Source organism: Hyperolius riggenbachi, chromosome 10 (genome assembly GCF_040937935.1).
Source record: "Hyperolius riggenbachi isolate aHypRig1 chromosome 10, aHypRig1.pri, whole genome shotgun sequence".
NCBI classification, from domain to species: domain Eukaryota; kingdom Metazoa; phylum Chordata; class Amphibia; order Anura; family Hyperoliidae; genus Hyperolius; species Hyperolius riggenbachi.
In genome coordinates, this window is record NC_090655.1 from 20,229,727 (window position 1) to 20,250,231 (window position 20,505).

At 44.9% G+C, this 20,505-nt stretch overlaps 1 protein-coding gene across 1 annotated transcript in view; it reads right to left on the bottom strand.

Annotated features, from left to right (window-relative positions):
* Positions 1-1,991: 1,991 nt before the first annotated feature.
* TCERG1L (transcription elongation regulator 1 like) overlaps positions 1,992-20,505 on the bottom strand; it is a 301,739-nt gene continuing 283,225 nt past the window's right edge. The window contains exons 11-13 of the mRNA XM_068255411.1: positions 17,895-17,984; positions 12,380-12,498; positions 1,992-2,269 (exon numbers count right to left, since the gene is read on the bottom strand). Of these exons, the coding sequence (XP_068111512.1) occupies positions 2,113-2,269; positions 12,380-12,498; positions 17,895-17,984 (366 nt within the window). The 3' untranslated portion in view covers positions 1,992-2,112. The remainder of the gene's footprint in view (positions 2,270-12,379; positions 12,499-17,894; positions 17,985-20,505) is intronic.

Below are 20,505 nucleotides of genomic sequence, written 5' to 3' on the forward strand. Positions count from 1 at the left end.
CATATGTCTCTTGTAGTTTCGCTAAAACTTTCCCAAGTTTGATCATAATTTTAAAAAATACTTTTTTTATATTTTAATTGAGTTTGTCCCTACCTATTTTTTTATGTTAGGTGGGTCACCGCTTAAAGACACACCAAACTGTATTCTACAACATCACTAATAAAATGATACCACATGTGCCTCATTTAGTAACCAACTGGTGGTGCACTCTCCACAACTACACTGGACAAATATTTCTGTCCAGTTCTCTTTAAGTGGTTAAAATTCACATTTGCATATTGTTGTATCATCCCATTCCCACACACTTGAATCGTAGAAATAACGAAGCATAAGCAACAATGATAGCATTAGTAATGATTTGTAATATATCAGAAAAAATAGAAGACCAGTTATAAAGTTTCTTAAAATATTTATTAATTAAAAAAAAATTAAAATATTTTGTGTATACAAAGTTGATGAGAAAACCTCATGCATACTGTGGTCGTACAATATAAATAACAGACCTTTACACTTTGATGGCTTTACAAAGTATCTTTCCCGCACTAACTTTGATGAATAAGTGAGGTGTTAAGGCGTGTCTGCCAGAGTGCGAGGGAAGGGGGGAATAGGACCGCCTCTACGTAATGACATCATGTACTAATGACAACATTTAAGTATCCACACTTTCACAAGGTTACTTGTCATTTCATTATCACTCAGACAATGACATATCAACACCGACAGGGCAGGTCACCTCTCCAGAAGTACATTGTGTACGGATGTAACTGGTGATGTGTTTAAAAAAAATAAAAATAAAATTAACAATAAAAATACAAGAATTAAAGGACCACTATTGCAAAAAAAAAAAAATTAAAATATATATAAGCACGTACAGGTATTTTTTTTCCCAGAGTTAGAGCTATAAACTACTTTTCTCTTATGTTGCTGTCACTCCAAGTGCCAATACATGGTACCATTTTTTCTGTCTTCTTTTTTTGATCAAAGAAATTCGATCAACCATTCCATTTGGTCAAATCGTTTTTTAAAATATTTTTTTAGAGGTACTATACACAAAGGTTTGATTTTTCCGAAAATTTGGGAAAAACGATCGAATATGAAGAAACAATTGGATTTATGTAATAGTATTTTCTTTAACAACCTACCATACACTGTACAATTTCACAAACAATTACTAAGATTTTTTCAACCTATCCGATTACATTTTTATTTAATTTTTTTTTCTTGATTGAAAGAAATATTATTTTCAATTTACACTCTATTTGACTGATTTTGTTGATTAAAAACATTTTAATTGTACCGTGTATGAGTACCATTGCTGTAGGTAGTAGAAATTTGACGGAACTGACAGGTTTTTGACTAGTCCATCTCTTCATGGGGGATTGCCAGTATTTCACTCATTCTCTACAAAAGCACTCCCTGGAAAGGATCTATACAAAGATGCCGTCCGCCTCCCTACCTGTTTGCACACTATTCTGGCAGTTGGGCTGACTAACTGCCATTCACAAAGTGCTTTTGAAAATATAAAGAAAACCTTGAGAATCCCCCATGAGGAGATGGGCTAGTCCAATATCTGTCAATTCGGTCAGATTTCTGCTACCTACTGTGAGTGAAGGCAACATAGGAGCTAGGTAATATATAGCATATTTTACTCTGGGAGAAATTTACTTTTTATTTATGTGTTTTAATTTATTTTAAATTTTAAAAATTTTTTGCGATAGCGGTCCTTTGAATTAACATTTACAAAAAAGGTGTTTTTTTTCCTTTATAGAATCTTGTAATTAAGTTTATAATCTCACTGTATTTCAGACTTTATACATTGTGCATCATAACAGTTATTTGCATAATCAAAGCAACTAAATACTTACATCATAGAATGGCAATGACAATGAATGAAAAGTTATAAAAAATAGCTTCAATATGAAACATTAAATGTTCGAGAATTGGAGTTTTTTTTTTCTTGTTCCCCCCCCCCTTCCCCCGAAATTCCCTTTATAAACAAGCAGGTTAAGTTAACAAAAACCTATCGTCCATTTGCCATTTTCTCCATCTCATAAATGATAAAGAAAATATCCCCCCGTCTCAGCCACGTCACTTGTGGAACAGCTTTCTCCTCTATCTCATTTTTCTCAGCCGCATTCTATTTTCTTTGTCTCTTTTTTTCAGTAAATTTATAAACTGGTTGAAAAAAAGTTCCTGGTCCTTCTTCTTCGGAACCACGCGAAAGCGTTGGTCTCGTCCATGTTTTTCGGCAAACTCCTTAAATGTGCTTCTAAGAGATAGAAAAGAAAAGATGTTCTCAGTTACTCAATACACATCAAAAGATACCTTCATTGGGGTTACATTTATGCTTTTCATGTATAGGTATTTTTTGTACTTCAAAAGTTATCATCTGCACAAGTTTTGATTGGCTATCCTAGGTGCCGCTATAAACTGGGCACTGGGCAGCGCACTCAAATCATTTCCTGAGCATCCCATCACCATGCAAAATGGCTGGAGCTTTCATGTGTCAGTAACGCTGAAGTTAAATATTGTTTACCGCTGGTGTGAATCTAGCTTTAGTGTTATCAAGATGAGAGTCTAGGAAGAATACAAACATTCATCTTCATGCTGAGATTCTTTCCAAACAATTATACTTTCCTTCTACGGCAGAGGTGTCAAAAAATTCAAGTACAAAGTGGGCCAAAATTGAACACCGGGACCTAGATGCGGGTGAACTTCCCTGGTGTTTCGTGGTCCTCCCTCTCCTGTAAAGGTCCCTGGTGCCTAGTGACTCCCTCCTCTATACAGTTCCCTGGTGTTTACTGGCCCCCCTCCGTCACCAATACAATTCTCTAATGATTAGTGCTTTCCCCCTACCTCCCCCATATGGCTTCCCTGGTGATCTAGGGCATCACCTCCAGTAGAGCTTTCCTCATGGTCAAGAGTGGGCCAAACACAATGCAAAGTGCGGAAACCACAAGGGGACCAAATTTAATGACTCTGAGGGCCAGGTTTGACTGGCGGGCCGGAGTTTGACATGTACGTTTCCATATGATCTTTGCTTTCTAGAGTGCGCTCTAGTGGCTGCCTCGTAAGCGCTTTGAGTCCGACAGGAGAAAGGCGCTATACAAATACTGCCATTATTATTATATCAAGCAGCCTTGATAGAAGAAAAAAATCGCAGAAGAGTAGGAGCCCAATATGGTGTAAAAAGTCTGGTAATGGAAAAATGATAATAAAGAAAGGGTACTCACAAACCAGGGTTGCCAAACAGCAGACACCTTCAGTGCATATGGGATGGATGGTGGTCGCTCTCTCTAAAAAGAAAATATGGGGGTCGATTCACTGACTTAAATAGCACAAGTAACCTTCTGTCACTCGTGCTATTACATCAGCGTGCCTTAATGTTTAGTCTCTACATGCTACTGGCAGCGTAGTGTGCATAAGTAAGGAGCGCAAGTTCAGTGCACGCTATACTGTGATAGTGCAGTATAGCGAGCGCTGCCAACCTACTTGTGCTCCCTCTAATTAACAGCCACTGCACTGAACGGGAGCCGTGCTTTTCAGCGCAGGTAGATTTGGGTGCAGCCGGCGCCACCATAGACTGTAATGAGAATTACGGCTATAGCGCGCTTAGTGAGTAACGTTGGCGCCGTCAGAAGACGGAGCCAAAGTTGCTTTTAAAACACAATAATTCCGCCTCCAGCAATCGCTGGAAGCCGAATTATACCATTCCCCACTACCCATGGCGGCCTGGAGGGGGAATAGTAATTAACACAGCCGGGCCTTGTGCAGCAGCAGCAGGATCAGCCATATACCGCCTGTGTCCTGCGCCCAAGTCTACCGGTGCCGATTTCACATGTATGCCACTGAACCCGCCCTGAGCCCTAGCGGGTCCAGTGACTTTAAAGGACGTGATCCCTGCACGGTGATTGGCCCAATAGGCTGCCTGTCAAGTGACTGGAAGTTACTCACGCTATTTAGGTTAATTAATCAATTCCAATTTCTTTTTCCTCCAAGAGGAGGCGCTCTAAGCGCCATTTCAATTGCCAGCGAACAGACGTTCCAAAAGAATAAACATTTTAAAATATGTAAGGGGTTGCGGTGGACCTTTACCCAGTATACAGCAAATGCCGTCCAGGTCTGACAGAGGCGCTTGGCACAGACCTGGATGGCATTTGCTGTATACTCCTATCTGACTGCCAGATGAAGCAGGGTCACACCTGTGAAATGCGTTGCAAAAATCGTGGTGTGAATAAATACATTTCTTTGTTAAATGTTAACACGTTTGTTCTGTCGTATCCTTTGGAGTGGGTAAAGGTCCACCACTACCACTTCTATGTTTTAAAAATGTTATCACATTTTATTCTTTTGGTGCCTATGTTCACTCGTATATTGTACAAGTCCACCCCAGGTGAAGGGACGAAAACCCTTTTTCTTCATTCTATCTACAGAGAGCGACTTCTTAATCCTGAGTGGGAATAGGTCTAACCTTCTCACCTGCTTTGACAGTGGTTGACTAAGCGGTAACCCTGGTTTGTGAGTATTACTATACTTACTCTAACACTTTCCCGATATACCAATACATACTACACTATATTGGGCTCTCGGTGTCCCTGTCTTTTCCATTTCAATTGCATTCAGGCACATAATTGACCTGAGGAAGTTAGTTTATAGCCCACGAAACGCGTTGACTTTTTGTGCAATACATTTTTCCTGCTTATACAGGCCTAGATCTTCATGTGTAGGTAAGTTAACCTCACCTCATTTATTTATTGTCTATATACAATCTAAACACATCGGGCGCCTCTCATCCTGTATCGGTAATGCATTATTCTGTGGATTTGCAATTTTCGCATACCAATTTCCACCATGGAACTCGGAAATCAAAAATCCTTGGAATTCAGAAGCTATTTCCTTCTTTCTAACCATAGACATGTCTCCTATATGAGCACAACTCATTAATGCAGTTTATATTATGAAAAAAAAAAGACGTGGATCAGGATAATTTATAAAAGACTTCGTTACAGACACACATTCATGTACATTTATGTTATTTCCTATTTTTGCACATCTATAATTTAACAAAGAAAAAGCCAGATCACATAGAAGGAGAAGGAGTCATTCTTTCTCGGTTCCATCCCCATACACTCCATGTAATCCAAACCTATTGATTAATATTCCGAGCTGCCATTGCTATCCAAGGCACGCTTAGGTCATTATGTCTGCTATTTCTCATTATTCTTACTTTGAATAATCTTTCTGAGCCATTGTTGTACTTTAATAGCAGCCAGGCACCTACGATAAATGAAGCAATGAAAAATAATAGTGATACAGTGTAAAATGTGATAAAATTCCCCATTTGATTCTTGAATTCCAAGGAACTACTATAAAGAGTGTTTTTTGACATTACATTAAAACCGAATTTTCAGAGACTTAAAGCGGACCCAAACCAAACATTTTTTTTAATTCAAAATAGTTAGTTACACCACTCCGACACATGCAAAGATAAATAAACACTCCTTCCAGCCTATGAGCATTTCAGTGCATGCTTTTCACCCTTCTCTTTGCATAACTAGGGTTATACAGGTGGCAGCCATTAGCAATTCCTCCTTTGTTGGACACCTCCTACTCCACCAGTCTGCCGGATTCTGTCCCGGCAATATATGGAAGGAAGGGAGGGGTTCCTCCAATAAATGTAAAATATTTTATATTTGTCATCATGCAGCTGAAAAAAGGCTGATATTTATTATTATAATTTAGAAAATAGATTTTATTTCTGAAATCTTGTATTTTTATTTTGGGTCCACTTTAAAGAGGAACTCCAGTGAAAATAATGTAATAAAAAAGTGCTTACTTTTTACAATAAATATGTAAAAATGATTTAGTCAGTGTTTGCCCATTGTAAAATCTTTCCTCTCCCTGATTTACATTCTGACATGTATCACATGGTGACATTTTTACTGTTGGCAGGTGATGTCACTGGAAGGAGATGCTGCTTGCTTTTTCGGCAGTTGGAAACAGCTGTTGTTTCCTACAGTGTGATGTCAGGACCTTAGAGCTGTGAGGCGCTTAATTCACACTGTGGGAGGGGTTTCACCACAAAATCAGCCATACAGACCTCCCTGATGATCCGTGTGAGAAAAGGTAAATGTTTCTCATAGGAAAGGGGGTATCCGCTACTGATTGGGATAAAGTTCAATTCTTGGTTTTTCTCTTTAACCACTTCTATACCAAGACATTTTGTGCTGATCGGTGCTGCGTGGACTCTCCAGCCCGCAGCACCGATCAGCTAGCAGCCAGGGTGATCAGACTTCCCCCCTTTTTTCCCCACTAGGGGGATGTCCTGCTGGGGGGGTCTGATCGCCGCCGGCTGCTTGCGCTTGCGGGGGGGGGGCTCTTCAAAGCCCCCCTCCGCAGCGCTTTCTGGCCTCCTTCCCCTTCCCTCCCTCTCCCTCCCCCTGTGAGCAGCGCAGGACGGATTTCCGTCCTGCGCCTGATGGGATAGGCTTTAGCCTATCAGATGCCGGCGATCCCCGGCCAATCAGAGGCCGGGGATCGGCGATCTCCTCTACGGCGCTGCTGCGCAGCAGCGCCGTATACATGTAAACACCGGGGAAGATCTTCCCCGTGTGTTTACATTTACCCTGCGAGCCGCCGATCGGCTCGCAGGGTGTTCACGGAGACACCCTCCGTGAACTGACATGGAACGTTTCCATGGAATAAACTTCAGGATTCAGGGGCGTATATATACGCACCGAGAATCCGGAAGTGGTTAAAGAGCACCTGAGGCGGACTGTGTATAGATTATATGACACATGTTCTCTGCCCAATGACATGCCTCTGTGTCCTTCTGGTGCCGCTGCCCCCTGGGCTCTGCTGCCCCCCTCAAAGCTAGCGACAATCTAGCCACAATCTGATTGTCGCTAGCCTCTATTTTCCTTCCAGCCATCAATCATCTGCTCCCCCCGCCTCCGTCAGCTCACTCCCCGCCTCCGTCAGCTCACTCCCCGCCTCTGTCAGCTCACTCCCTGCCTCTGCTAGCTTCCTCCAATCAGCAGCTAAGCCATGGCCCAGGAAGTAGTTCCGGGTCACGGACATCTTGGATGTCTTCTTCTTTTTTTTACTTTTTCGATGCCGCCTCGGGTTCTCTTTAAAGTGTACCCGAGACAAACATATCACAAGGTTTTATACATATACCTGGAGCTACTTCCTGCCCCATGTAGTCAGTCATCTCCTCGGTGTCCATCCAGTCCCCTCCATTTTCATGCAGTCCCCATAGTCCCCGACTGCACCAGTTACTGACTACTGTGCAAGCATGGCCCCAACTACTAACTAGTGTTGCTCGGATACAATGCGTGATCACGGCATAGCCGTGATTAACGAGCAATTTTTCACTTTTCACCGACATCCTAATCCGAATCAGTGACGGCAGTCAATCACAAATTCAGCCGTTATTTCAGATATTTGGCCCCCGGGAAAAATATCCGTGATTATCACCTGAAAACCCGCCGACTTTAGTGGTTAATAGCAAAGCCCCCTTACATGTTAGAAACACAGAAGAATTTTTTTTTTCCAAAAAGACCTTTTAGTTTTTGAGAAAATCAATTTTAAAGTTTCAAAGAAAAAAGTATACATTTAATTGCGGTAACAGCGGTAAATGACAGTTAATGTATTTACCACATTTACATGTATACTTTTTTCCTTTAAAACTTCCTTTGAAAGTTTAAGATCGATTTTCTCAAAAACTATAAGGTCTTTTTGAATTTTTTTTCCTTGTTACCACTATTCTTAAAATATCTGGCAAATTTGGTGTTTCTATTGGTGTTTGGTGCTATTAACCGCTAAAGTCGGCGGGTTTTGGCGGTTTTTAACCACAAATACTTTTTTTCATTTGAAATTTTAAAATCGATTTTCTTAAAAACTATTAGGTCTTTTTGAAAAAAATCTGGAGCTCCGATTCAAATCCGGATCACGATCACGGCATATCCGGATTTAAATTCTGCTGTGGCTGGATTTACTCGAATTTGTGATTGGGAAGTATCCGAGCATCACTGGCCCCAACCGTAAGCACCTCTTGATCGTGGTCCTAAGACTATAACTGTGCTTGCCCAGCATGCCCCTGGCCACAGGAGTGTGATCGGGGTGTGCATATGGCTGGGGCCTCACATGCGCAGTACCCCAAAACCAGGCTGGACTCCAGTGTGGCGCCGCAGAGGGGAATGGACCAACATGAAGGGAGCTAATGGAGTACAGGGGGCTGGAGGAAACCCCAGATAAGTATAAATCATTGTAACAGCACAGTGGCATAGTGGGCAGCACTAGGTCCCCGGGTTTGAATCCCAGGGAGGGCACTATCTGCATAGAGTTTGAATGTTCTCCCCGTGTCTGTGTGGGTTTCCTCCTTGCACTCCGTTTTTCTCCCACATCCCGAAAACATGCAGATAAGTTAATTGGCTTCCCCATAAATTGGCTACGCGATACATCCATAGACGTATGACTATGGTAGAGACCGACTAGATTGTGAGCCCCTCTGAGGGACAGTTAGTGACAATACTGTATACTCTGTACAGCGCTGTGAAAGATGTTGGCGCTATATAAATAACAACAACATTTAAGAGAATATGGCTTCAATTCATCAAAGGGTGTTCGATAACAAAATCCCAGTCCTTAAAATACCGCATTCGGTATTTTACACTTCACTGTGCTAATTCATCAATATTTTCACACATGTGGTAGATGTTCGGTAAGTTACCGAAGAGGTCCGTGCAGTGAGGGCATTACAATAGGAAAGAGGCAGCACCGGCATCCCTATACATGTGCCTTTTATATTTGTTGTGCTGCCTCTGCTCTTGCTGAATCTGTCTCATTAGTCTTAAGTTTCTATTTACTTGCCACAGCTTAAATGAACTGCTGAGAAACATTACACATTCCCTGCTTAGGTCATTTTGCCACGAGCTCCCACTTGCATCCCTGCATATTTAAACAGGCACTCAAGGGGTTACACTACCGAAGGGTGCCTAGAAAAGAAGGGTGCCTGGAAAATAACTTTAATTATTTTCTCTCCCCTGGCTGCCTGGGGGGGTCTGTTCCACGGGAGAAGCCTGGCCAACCTATCAGCAGCACTTGCAGGGGACAGGGGAGGTTTCTATGGTCCTGTCACACAAGGAGAAGGCATTCCAAGCTCCTTATGGACAGGGGAGAGCTGGAGACAAACACCGCACATGTTATCGAATGCTGTGAGCTTGATGAATTAACATTTGCTGACATTTTACTGACATGTGTTGAGGTAATCACTTAACAAGTCGGTAATTTATCTCTCTGCACAGGAATGTCTGCTTCTCATGCGGTAACTGCTTTGATGAATTAACATTTTACTAAGTGCTCCGTAAAGTCAGCTGTTTTCAGCATTACCGAATGCGGTAATGCTTGATGAATTGAAGCCTATGTAAGTAACTCATATCCCTATAAGAACAGAGAACGACAAACTAAATTTTTAATTACTAATAGATAGAAGTGATGACCTGTTCTCATGGTCTAATAAAGCACCGCCCCCATAACCTCCCAGCACCCTTACAGGAGCAGCTGTCCTGAATTATTATGGCCCTGCCTCTTCCCTTGCAGAGCGGGATGAGTTTAAGTAAGCATGTGTCCAAATGTGTATGAAATAAGTAAATTGTGCCCACCCACTTCTCCTTCACAAAGCTTCTCCAATTGGTCAAAGATCATCATCTATAGTCATGTGATGTTGGTGGGCACTGGTCCAGTGACCATTGGTCAGTGGAAGCAGCCTGGCAAAGCTGAAAGGGGTGGGGCACATTTTGCAATTCACCACATCACCTTTGACACAGGAGACCAGGGTTGGGATCCTTTCTGGAACTAGTTACTGTACCTATCCAGTAAAGAGACCTTGGGCAAGACTCCCTAACACTGCAGGGTGGCCTACTGAGTGCACCCTTACTTTCTGCAGCTCTTAATTGCTTTGTGTCCAATGGGAAAAAGTGCTGTACAAATGTTATTGTTATTATTATTATTATTATTATTATTGCAATCTGCTGCTCCATCCACTTGAATGAAGTGTTTGGAACGAGAGTGGTAAATGACTCCATTGGGATCAAGCTATAGTATAGTGGAGTGCAACGCCTAAGCTGTGACATCACTGGGAGGGCGGGATCACATACCAATATACAGCAATTTATAGATACAGGAAGTGTTTCTGATGCTGAAACCAGGACAATGAATGTAAAATTGGGTACCCTGGATAATTTCCTACATTCTATCTCTGTCCCTAGAGTTCCTCTTTAATGCAGGACACATTGTGAAAAATTATTGTGTTCATGTAACGATCGGTGTAACACAGAGAGGGTCTGATTACCGGTGAACTGCAGTATCACCGAGAATACAGAATATACCCGATTATTGATGATCTGCAGTATCACCGATAATCAGATATATATACTAACCTCTAGACACCTGAGAGATAAGAGTGTTTTGGTGTAACAGTAATACTTTGAGTATTGCACCTTAGGAGAAGGTACAGAAGCAGTAAGGAGTACTGCACAGAAGTAAGTTCCTTCCGTGTGCCTAGACTCTCCCGGGGGAGGAGCTAGGCTGAGGGTAGGAAGGACAGAACGTGAGTGCCACCAGTGAGGGGGTGTCACTAACAGATCTGGGAACTGCCTCTAACAGTAAGGCCAGTTCTCGTGGTCGGGCAAGCCAGGTCGTCAACACACAGACAGATAAGGTACCAATACAGGAGACAGAAACGTAATCCAATAGACAGGCAGAGTTAGGCAACGGGGTATCAGAATAGCGAGGTACAGAGTCAGGAGGCAAATACAGGGTTCAGGAACGAGCAGAGGTCGGCAACAGGATATCAGAAATAGCAAGGTACAGAATCAGAGATCAGGAGGATAAGTCAGGCAAGCAGAAGGTCATAACAAATAATACAGTTCAATATTCCTGACGCTAAGGTGTGAGTTCCTTGATCGTCAACACCTTTCGAAAACTATGCTACACAGATACAGACAAGGTCTGAGTGCTACCACATAGTGATCGCAACGGCAGACAACCAGAGAATGACCAGCACCCAGTATATATAGCAAAGCGCTCTCCAGCGCCTCCCCTAAGTGCTGGTCCAATGGGGAGCGGTAGAACCGTCAGCTGACCGGCTTGGTCAGCTGACTCCCTTCTGGCTGTCATATAAGTTCTGCCTCTCAGCGCGCGCGCATGTCCTTCTGAACCTGTGTGGACTACCAGTCCTAGCCACACCAGACATGTTGTACAAAGTAACAGCTGATTCGGGTGTGGGAGCCGCCGCACCGCTTTCCAAGCGAGCGGCGGACTCCCCGTGTCCAACCACCATGTCAGGGGCATCGCCATGCGTACAAACCGCCGCGTCCAACGCTGACTCCACCGCTCTGCCTATGTGGCATGCGGTGGTTTCTTCGTGTTGTGCCGCCATGTTGGACACGGAAACAGCCGACTCACCCTGAACGCTAGCGGCGGCTTTTCCGCGTTTCTTCACAGTTCAGTTTTTGTGTTCTATTTTTCTGTTTCTTACCTTTATTGTGCCGTTTAATGGTGCCACTCACACATTTTATCTTGCAGGTTAAAATGCCATTAAAATGTCTCTCTCTCCCTCCCTCTCTCCTCTTCCTTCCCCCCCTCTCTCTCTCTATCTCCCTCCGTATCTCTTCCCTCTCTCTCTCTCTCTCTCTCTCTCCCTTACTGTCTCTCACTCTCTATTTCCCTCTCTCTCTCCTTCCTTCTCTCCCTCTCTCTCCCTCCCTCTGCCTCTCTTTTTCTCTTGCTGTTTCTCCCTTACTTTCTCTCACCCCCTCTCTCTCTCCCTCTTTCCCCGTCTCTCTCTCCCTCTCTCCACATCTCTCTCTCCCCCTGTCTCTCCCTCCCTCTGTCTCCCTCTCTCTCGCCCCTCCCTCTGCCTCTCTCTCTCTCCCCCTCTGACTCTTTTTCGCTCTCCCTCTCCCCTCTCTCTGTCTCTCTCTCCCTCTATCTCCCTCTGTCTCTCTCCCTCTCTCTCTCTCTCTATCTCCCTCTGTCTCTCTCTCTATCTCCCTCTCTCCTTCCCTCTCTCCCTCTCTCTCCCTCTGCCTCTTTTTTTCTCTGTCTCTCTCTCTCTCTCATCCCCTCTCTCTGCCTTTCTCTGTCTCTCATGTCTCTCCCTCTCTGCCTCTCTCTTTGCTTCTCTCTCTCTCTCTCTCTCTGTGTGTCTCTCGCTCTGCCTCTCGCTCTGCCTCTCTCTCTCTCTCTCTCTCTCTCTCCAGCAATAATTTTAAAGCAGTGGAATAAAGTAGTGCAATTCGGGTAACAAAGAACTAAACAACACTAAAGTAGAATTAAGGTGAATAATGCTTGCTCTTAATGCGGCAGACTATACCTTGGGGACAACTTGGATTCTTCAAGAAGCTTTTTAAATTCTTCTTTGGCAACCATTAATTTGCTCCTTTTTTCCTTGTACTCTTCCTTGATTCGAGCTTTTACAAACTGTTCAAACACCTGTAAGTGGAAAATATAATGACTAGTAAATGTATGGAAGCAAAACAACTATTGATCCGCACTAACCGTGAAAGTCCGCATGATGGGGTGCAATCACACCTTGGGAATTACAGTACAACTATAATCAAAATGTCTCATGTGCTCTAAAAGATTAGCCACATCATTAAAACCAGTAAGGACAAATATATATATCCAGGGCCGGATTTACCATAAGGCCCTCTAGGCACGTGCTTACAGGCGCCTGATGATGGAGAGGCGGCTCGCTCCCCTCTCCAAGTGCCTCCCTCCCACCTTACCTATGCAGAGTCCTGAGAAGAGTGTAAATTTGAGGTTATTCATCTTGCTTTCAGCATTCCACTGACGAGATCTCCTTCAGCCAGGGGCACCTCTAGCTACTTATTACTGAGGGTACCTCTGGCTACCTAAGGGGCACTTGTAGCTACCTATTATGGACAAGGGAAGTAAGGGAGAGGTGACAGCTGGGCCAGCCAGCACACTAGCGGTGCGGTTCAGTGGGTGTTTGGAGGTTCATGGAGGGTGAAGTCTAGGGTGCCCGGTTATCTGTGCCTATAGGCTCCTGTGATGTAAGTCCGGGCCGGTATATATCATTTTATTAATAAAGCTACCAAATAGGTTAATAGATTGTGTATCACTTTGCTGGGAAGGTTTTCAATGACACGCCTCACAAGCTCATCATGGCCAGAGAAACTCCCCTGATTGTTTTCTGAACACTAAAGGCAGCTGATAAGACTGATAAGACACAACATAGAGTTTGTAGTGACAGGATTTAGTGATTGTGATTAGCTATGTAGGTACAGTAGAAAAAAAGATAATTCACCAGAATAAATTTGATGATATATCATATTCATGGTCTTAGCAAGCTTGTATTCTGAGTTGAGGAGTTGTGCTTTTTTACTTTTACTCAGATAACATAACCATGGAGCTCGTTATGAGCATTAAAGAATGGAATAACAAGTTTTAATTTTATGTTATGCCAGACTATTAAGACTATTTTAACTACGGCAATTTTTAGGTGTAGGAAGATTGATACAGTTTATTTTCACCTCAGGTTAAAATGTAATCTAAGTTTCTAAAAATTATTAAAAAACAATCCATTTGAGCAGCCTACAAATTCTGTAAAGTCAGTTTTGCTATTCGATCCCAAAGGGTGACAAAGATTGGTGGTTTTTTTTCCATAATTAGAACAATAATTACAATGGCGTAGCTAAAGACCTCTGGGCCCCAATGCAGAATTTTGACCTGCCCCCCTTTACTTGTGAGCTGGTTTACTACATTCCCCCTTCCGCCCCCTGACCCTACAGCAGGGGTCTCAAACTCGCGGCCCGCGGGCCATTTGCGGCCCTCGATACAATATTTTGTGGCCCTCGCCGGCAAAAGCTTCCTTATAGTTCGCTTCAGTGCTCCCAAGTAATCCGACGCATCCCCGCCGCTAACCGAGGGCTGCAGAGCCCCCAAATCGCCCGGGGGGCAATCCGCTGGCATTTCCTGGAAGGGGCAGAGCTTTCAGCTTCAGCTCTGCCCCTCCTGACGTCAATCGCCGCACAGATCGCCGCCTCTCCCCGCCCCTCTCTGTGAAGGAAGAGTGAGAGAAGCGGGCAGAGGCGGCGATGCGCCGCGATTGTGAAATTCCTTATGCGGCCCAGCCTCATCCTGACTTTGCCTCCTGCGGCCCCCAGGTAAATTGAGTTTGAGACCCCTGCCCTACAGTATAGGTAGCCAGGTGGCCTAGAATAGGTAGCCAGGTGCTGTTCCCCTTCCATAGGTAGCTATGTGGCCATTCCCCTCTCCAGTTTCCAGTAAATGTGTCCGCCCTCCCCCGCTTCTCCAGTATAGGTAGCTAGGTGGCTGTTCCCACCCCTGCCTGGCTCCAGTATAGGTTGCTGCCCGCCTCCCTCCTCTCCTCCAGAATAGGTAGCTTGGTGCAGGGCCGGTTCTAGTAACAATAGGGCCCCCGGGCAAAATTAATCCCGGGGCCCCCCAATAGTCACAGCCCAATCAAAAATCGACAGTAGGGACCCTTTGTTGCAGCCAAATTTCCACCCAAGGACCTTGAGGCAGGGGCTGACACCACCTGGCTCACCAGAAGACTCTGCAGGGGCACCCGGGAACAACAGTTAAGCTGGGGGATACACTTTGTGAGCCCCTACAGGGTCTTGGGCCCTAGGGCAATTGCCCCCTTTGCCTCTATGGTAGTGCCGGCCCTGGCTAGGTGGAACCCCTCATTCCAGTATAGGTTGCCATTCTCCCATTGAGCATAGGTAGCTAGGTGGCCGCTTCCCCCCTCCTGGCTCCAGTATAGGTGGCTACCCGCCGCCCCCCCCCCCCCTCCTCCTCCAATATAGGTGGCTGTTCCCACCCTTGCCTGGCTCCAGTATAGGTTGCTGCCCACCCCCCCTCCCCTCCTCCAGTATAGGTAGCTAGGTGGAACCCCCCAATCCAGTATAGGTGGCCCTTCCCCTATTGAGTATAGGTAGCTAGGTGGCCGCTCTCACCCCTTTTTCCCCCTCCACCCTGCATAGATAGCTAGCCCTCCCCCCCGTCTAGGTAGCTAGGTGGCTGTTTCCACCTCCCTCCCCTTCCCCCCAATCCCAATCCAGTATAGGTTGGCTAAGCAGCCATTTCCCTCCCCTCCCCCGCCTCTAGAATAGGTGGCTTTTCCCCCCCTTTCCCCCCCTTCCACCACAGAGTCAATTACCTCATCGGGCTCCAGTACCTTTTACCTTAATCCTTTCCCTTCCGTCATCTGCTGTGTGCCACTCTCTCTCCAGCCAGCGATTCCTATCATGTGACTTGCTGACGCGTTACCTGCGAGTCATATGATAGGAATCGCAGGCTGGAGAGAGAGAAGCGCACAGCAGATGACGGAGGGGAGAGGATTTAGTTCCGGTGCGGGAGCCCGATGAGGTAAGTGACTTGGGAGCTGCTGCTAAGTCCGTAGTCGCCTAGGAAGCAGGGATACTGCGGACCAGCGGGATTTATCTGCCACTCATTTGTCGCCCGTATGGGCCCCCTGAAGACCACGGGGCCCGGTCGCGCTTGCAACCCCTACGACCCCAGATGCTCCTCCACTGAATAATTATAATTGTTGTAGAGTAAAATATCCATTGTGCTTCACATTGTAAAAGCTATGTTAGTCATCTTGTCCCTCTTACACTGAATCTGTGTATAAAGTATAACCACACAACCGTTATATTTACCGCTATTCCAGGCTAGTCTGCCGATGTTGGAAGAAAAACCGGCCTTGATCTTTATTTCCTTAAAATTCTTAGTGCGTGAAGCTCGGCTGGCTTCAATAGATTTCCCCTATAAAACACTTTCCTCTGGTTTCCAGAAAGCTAGCTTGCTAAACCCTGCCAGCATTTTATCGGCGTTTTGCTGGCATTTTGCAAGCATTTATCAAACATTTTAGGAAGTCTGTTTGATGCACGCTGAAAGCCGAGAAGGGCTGATAATGCAAAGTCCAGAAAGAGGGCCATGAAGCTATATCTGCACAAAAGCTGCCTGTAGAGCATGCATTTTAAAGTGTAACTGTCGGGCATAACATTAAAAAATCTATATTTTTATCTGGTAAACAAGTAATAAGGATGCTAACCAGGCAAACCAAAAGTAAAAAATCACTATTACTTTTCTTGTTGATAAATGATCATTCCCCAGTTCACCTGACTCTTATTTGGTACATTGCCAAATAACAAAGGAAGTTGCAGGGCATGCTGGGTTGTCTTTTTTTTGCTTCTTTACTTTCCCCTCAGACTTTACTAATGCAGCCTGATTGACTGAAGCTTCTTTCCCTCCTGTTTTCCCCTCCCACACATCTGTTCCTCTCTGATTGGCCAATATTTCTCATGCTGAGACAATGCACTTTCTATTGCAGAGCTGGGTGGGAGTGCCTGAAGACTGGGACGAGGGCGGGCAATGTATACACAATCAGGCAGAGGAGAGTAAGGGAGGAAATGACATCAGGATTGGCTTCAAGATAGACACAGTTAATATGGAGAATCCGAAGAAGGATTTACTCTTTTTTTACTATAAAAAAATCACTAAAATCAAGATGTGGACAGTGCAATACATGTGTTATGTAAGTAGAACAAGTATTTCTCTACTTATATATGTGTTTGTTTTTTTTCTGAGATAGTATGGCTGACAGCTCCTCTTCAAAACACCACGCGCTAATTTGGGGGATGGTGTTATAAAAAAAAGGGTTTAGGAAGCATTTTATGGCGGTAAATATCGGTAAATGTATCGATATTCTACAACCTAATTGACATAGTGAAATACTGGCAATATTTGCCAAAAATTTCACTATGACCTAACCTCCCTCCTACTCTCACACAGAACCCTCCCCTGGTGGGTAACTAATAAGCCTCCCCTGGGCAATTAATAACACTCCTCAGGCAACTAATAACCCCTCTACCCCAGCAACTAGTAACCCCCCCACCTTACCTTAAAACCCCCCTCTACCCACACGAGAAAAGATGGTTGACCGCTATAGGTAGCCGAAGTCACGATAGCGGCGGCTCACTATTTAGCGCGCACCCATTTTTGGCCATGTTACTATTAGCTGCTTTGTCTGTAGAACCTCTGTATAGCTAAAATGTCAGATAAGATCATTAGTCTCTAGTTTTCAAATTTAAAGAGGGATGTCAAGATTTTTAAATCCCCAAACTCTTCTCCCAACCACAAACCCTGCATCTAATTTAAAGAGGAACTGTAGGGAAAATAACATAATTAATCCATTTTTTTGTTACAAAAATTAATTTATAGATTACTGTATTTTTTTGGACTATAAGACTCAATTTTCCTTCCCCAGAAGTGAAGGGGGGGGGGGGGGGGGCGGTCACTGCGTCTTATAGTCCAAATGCAGGGAGTTCCTGACTTGTGAACGCCTGCCAATATGAACCTCCAACCAGCCGCAATGTCGGGGACTCCCTGTACTGTACCCATGCAGAGGAGGACACAGGGGGACCAACTGAGGACACAGGGTGACACAAAGGGGCATAGAGGAGGACACAAGGGGGGCACAAAGGGGCATAGAGGAGGACACTAGGGGGACACAAAGGGGCATAGAGGAGGACACAAGGGGGACACAAAGGGGCATAGAGGAGGACACAAGGAGGGCACTGAGGGGCATAGAGGACAAAAGCGGGACACAAAGGGGCATAGAGGAGGACACAAGGGGGGCACAGAGGGGTATAGAGGAGGCCTGCTTGTGAGTACACCAGTTGACTGGTGAGCTGCCTGCATGCAGTTCGCCCCATTAGGTTTGCCGGTCAAACCCCATCACATCAAGTTTGTCCGGTGCTGTTATTCATGTCACCGGTTACAATGTTGTGGCTGATCAGTGTATATTTTGAACAAATCTGTACTACTGAACGCACCTGTTTTCGCTCCTCTGAGTTTAGTAAAAGATACCGAGGATCAAACACGATTTTGTGCAGCTCTTTCTCCCACGTGGAGAATGCGGACACCTGCGGAGAATTGACAACAGTGCAGTTACTACATCGTGTTCTCATTCAATCAAGAAGATATTCATTTCATCGCCCCGTTGCCTTTACGATCCGACAATCAGCTAATTATAACATTTCTCGCTGAGAAACCCTTTCACTAACTCTTCTGACTTTGTTAAAGAAATGTGTAAATTTTCAGTCTGAGCATTAGTCGAGCTGGAAGGAAAACCGACAGTGTTGTGGGAAATATGAGGCTGCTGACTGTATTTTTTAGTCTTTAAGGCCTCGTTCACATCAGTTAGTGGAGATGGCCGTGTGATCGGAACGCAACGCGTACGATCGCACGCCATCTGAGCTGCTGATCCCATTCGCTACAGTGAATGGGTCAGCGCTGCGATTCCTGAAAAATGCATGCAGCAGTGTGATTGCGCATCACATATGAGGGGAGCGGTAGAAGGGCTGTCTATGCCCTCCTACCATTCTTGCGTGTCGCGCTGCCGAAATGCTCACGACAGTGCGTATAGTCTGAATGAGGCCTAAAGGGGAGGAAATTCCAGGAGGGGAATGTCGTTGTGGTCAAGCAAACTCAAGCTTCATCTATGGTCTAAAACAGGCCTAGGCAAACTCGGCCCTCCAGCTGTTACGGAATTACATGTCCCACAATGCATTTGCCTTTATTAGTCTTGACTGTGGCTGTCAGACTCCTGCAATGCATTGTGGGACTTATAGTTCCTTAACAGCTGGAGGGCCAAGTTTGCCCATGCCTGGTCTAAAACACTGAGACCAGCTTCACACTGCGCTAGTAAGTGGTAATCCCCGTCTGGCATCTGGCCAAGCAGGAAGCGATGCTCACTTCCTGTTGAGAATCAATGACGTGCACAGAAATGTCTTGCTAAAACACTCTTCTGCACGTGTGCAAAGCTAAAAACTGCGGCGGGTTTTTTAAATACACGTGCGTTACCGTGGACTTGCATGACTTCCGGTCCGATGCAGATTGCTGCAGAAGACACATGGTAAAGTGGGTGTGGCCGGGTACCGCAATGTGGGGAGTGTGAACTACCCCGTAGACTTTTTTTAGGGTGCAGTGGGGTGCGGTACATTTAGGCCCTAAAGTACAACTTTAGCTAGAGGTATGTGGAGGCTGCCATATTTAATTTCCTGTTAAAAGGGAACTGAAGCGAGAGGTATATGGAGGCTGCCATGTTTATTTCCTTTTAAGCAATACCAGTTGCCTGGCAGCCCTGCTGATCCTCTGCCTCTAATACTATTAGCTATAGCCCCTGAACAAGCATGCAGCAGATCAGGTGTTTCTGACATTGTCAGATCTGACAAGACTAGCTGCATGCTTGTTTCTGGTGTTATTCAGATACTACTGAAGAGAAATAGACCAGCAGGACAGCCACGCAACTGGTATTGATTAAAAGAAAATAAATATGGCAGCCTCCGTATACCTCTTTCTTCAGTTCCCCTTTAAGCAATACCAATACTCGCACTTCCCTCTAGGTATCGCATGGTGGTTTGGGGGCCCCGGCCAGTGAGAGAGCCTGGGGCCCCCGGCTGTCGTGCCAACCAGTGTTTGTGATTTTAAGCAATACCAGTTGCCTGGCTATCCTGCTGATGCTCTGCCTCTAATACTTTTAGCCATAGGCCCTGAACAAGCATGCAGCAGATCAGGTGTTTCTGACATTATTGTCACATCTGACAAGATTAGCTGCATGCTTGTTTCTGGGGTGATTCAGACACTACTGCAGCCAAATAGACAGGGGTGTAAAAACTATAAATCATGACATTCCCCCCCAGCACAACTTTTATGGGGCCCCCAATGTGTGCACCCCTTCCCTTACCAACCCCTTGTGACCCTCAGAGCCTTGGGGCCCATCTCATAAAACAAGTGTGGCCATCATGATCTCCTCACCCATAACAAGTGTAGCCACAAAAACAAGTGTTAGCCCCCCCCCCCTCTTGCAGCTCTGCCATTCCCCCCCCCTCCCCCCAGTCGCAGGGGTTGCTCCCCTCTAGGTTCTCACTTCAGTTGTCCTTTAAACACACCATAAAACTAATGGCAAAAAATAAGACCCATTTTCAAGTTAATGGTAGGGTTAATAGTTTAAACTTCCACTTCACTCAGCAACTCATTGACTGTGTTATTGGTCAGAATTATTGACTTAAAGTGAACCCGAGACGAAGCACTCTCGTGTATTTTACCATATATATCAGTGGGAACATTAGAGAAAACACCTTCTATGCTTTCTGTTTCATTCTGCACTGCACGGCTTGCTTTTAATCAGCCCTGATAATATCCCCGACTGAACATTCAGTCTGGCTTTGTTCAGGAATATTTATGCATGCTTGTTTCTCTCGTGTCTTTTCAAGTCCAAGCCTGCCCCCTGCTGGCTCTGCTCAGGAATCATTATAGCTGAGTCATTATAGCAAAGCCAGACTGAATGCTCAGTCAGGGATTTTATCAGGTCTGAAAAGAAACAAGCTGTGCTGTGCAGAATGAAACAGAAAGCATGGTAGATGTTTTCTCTAATGTTCCCAC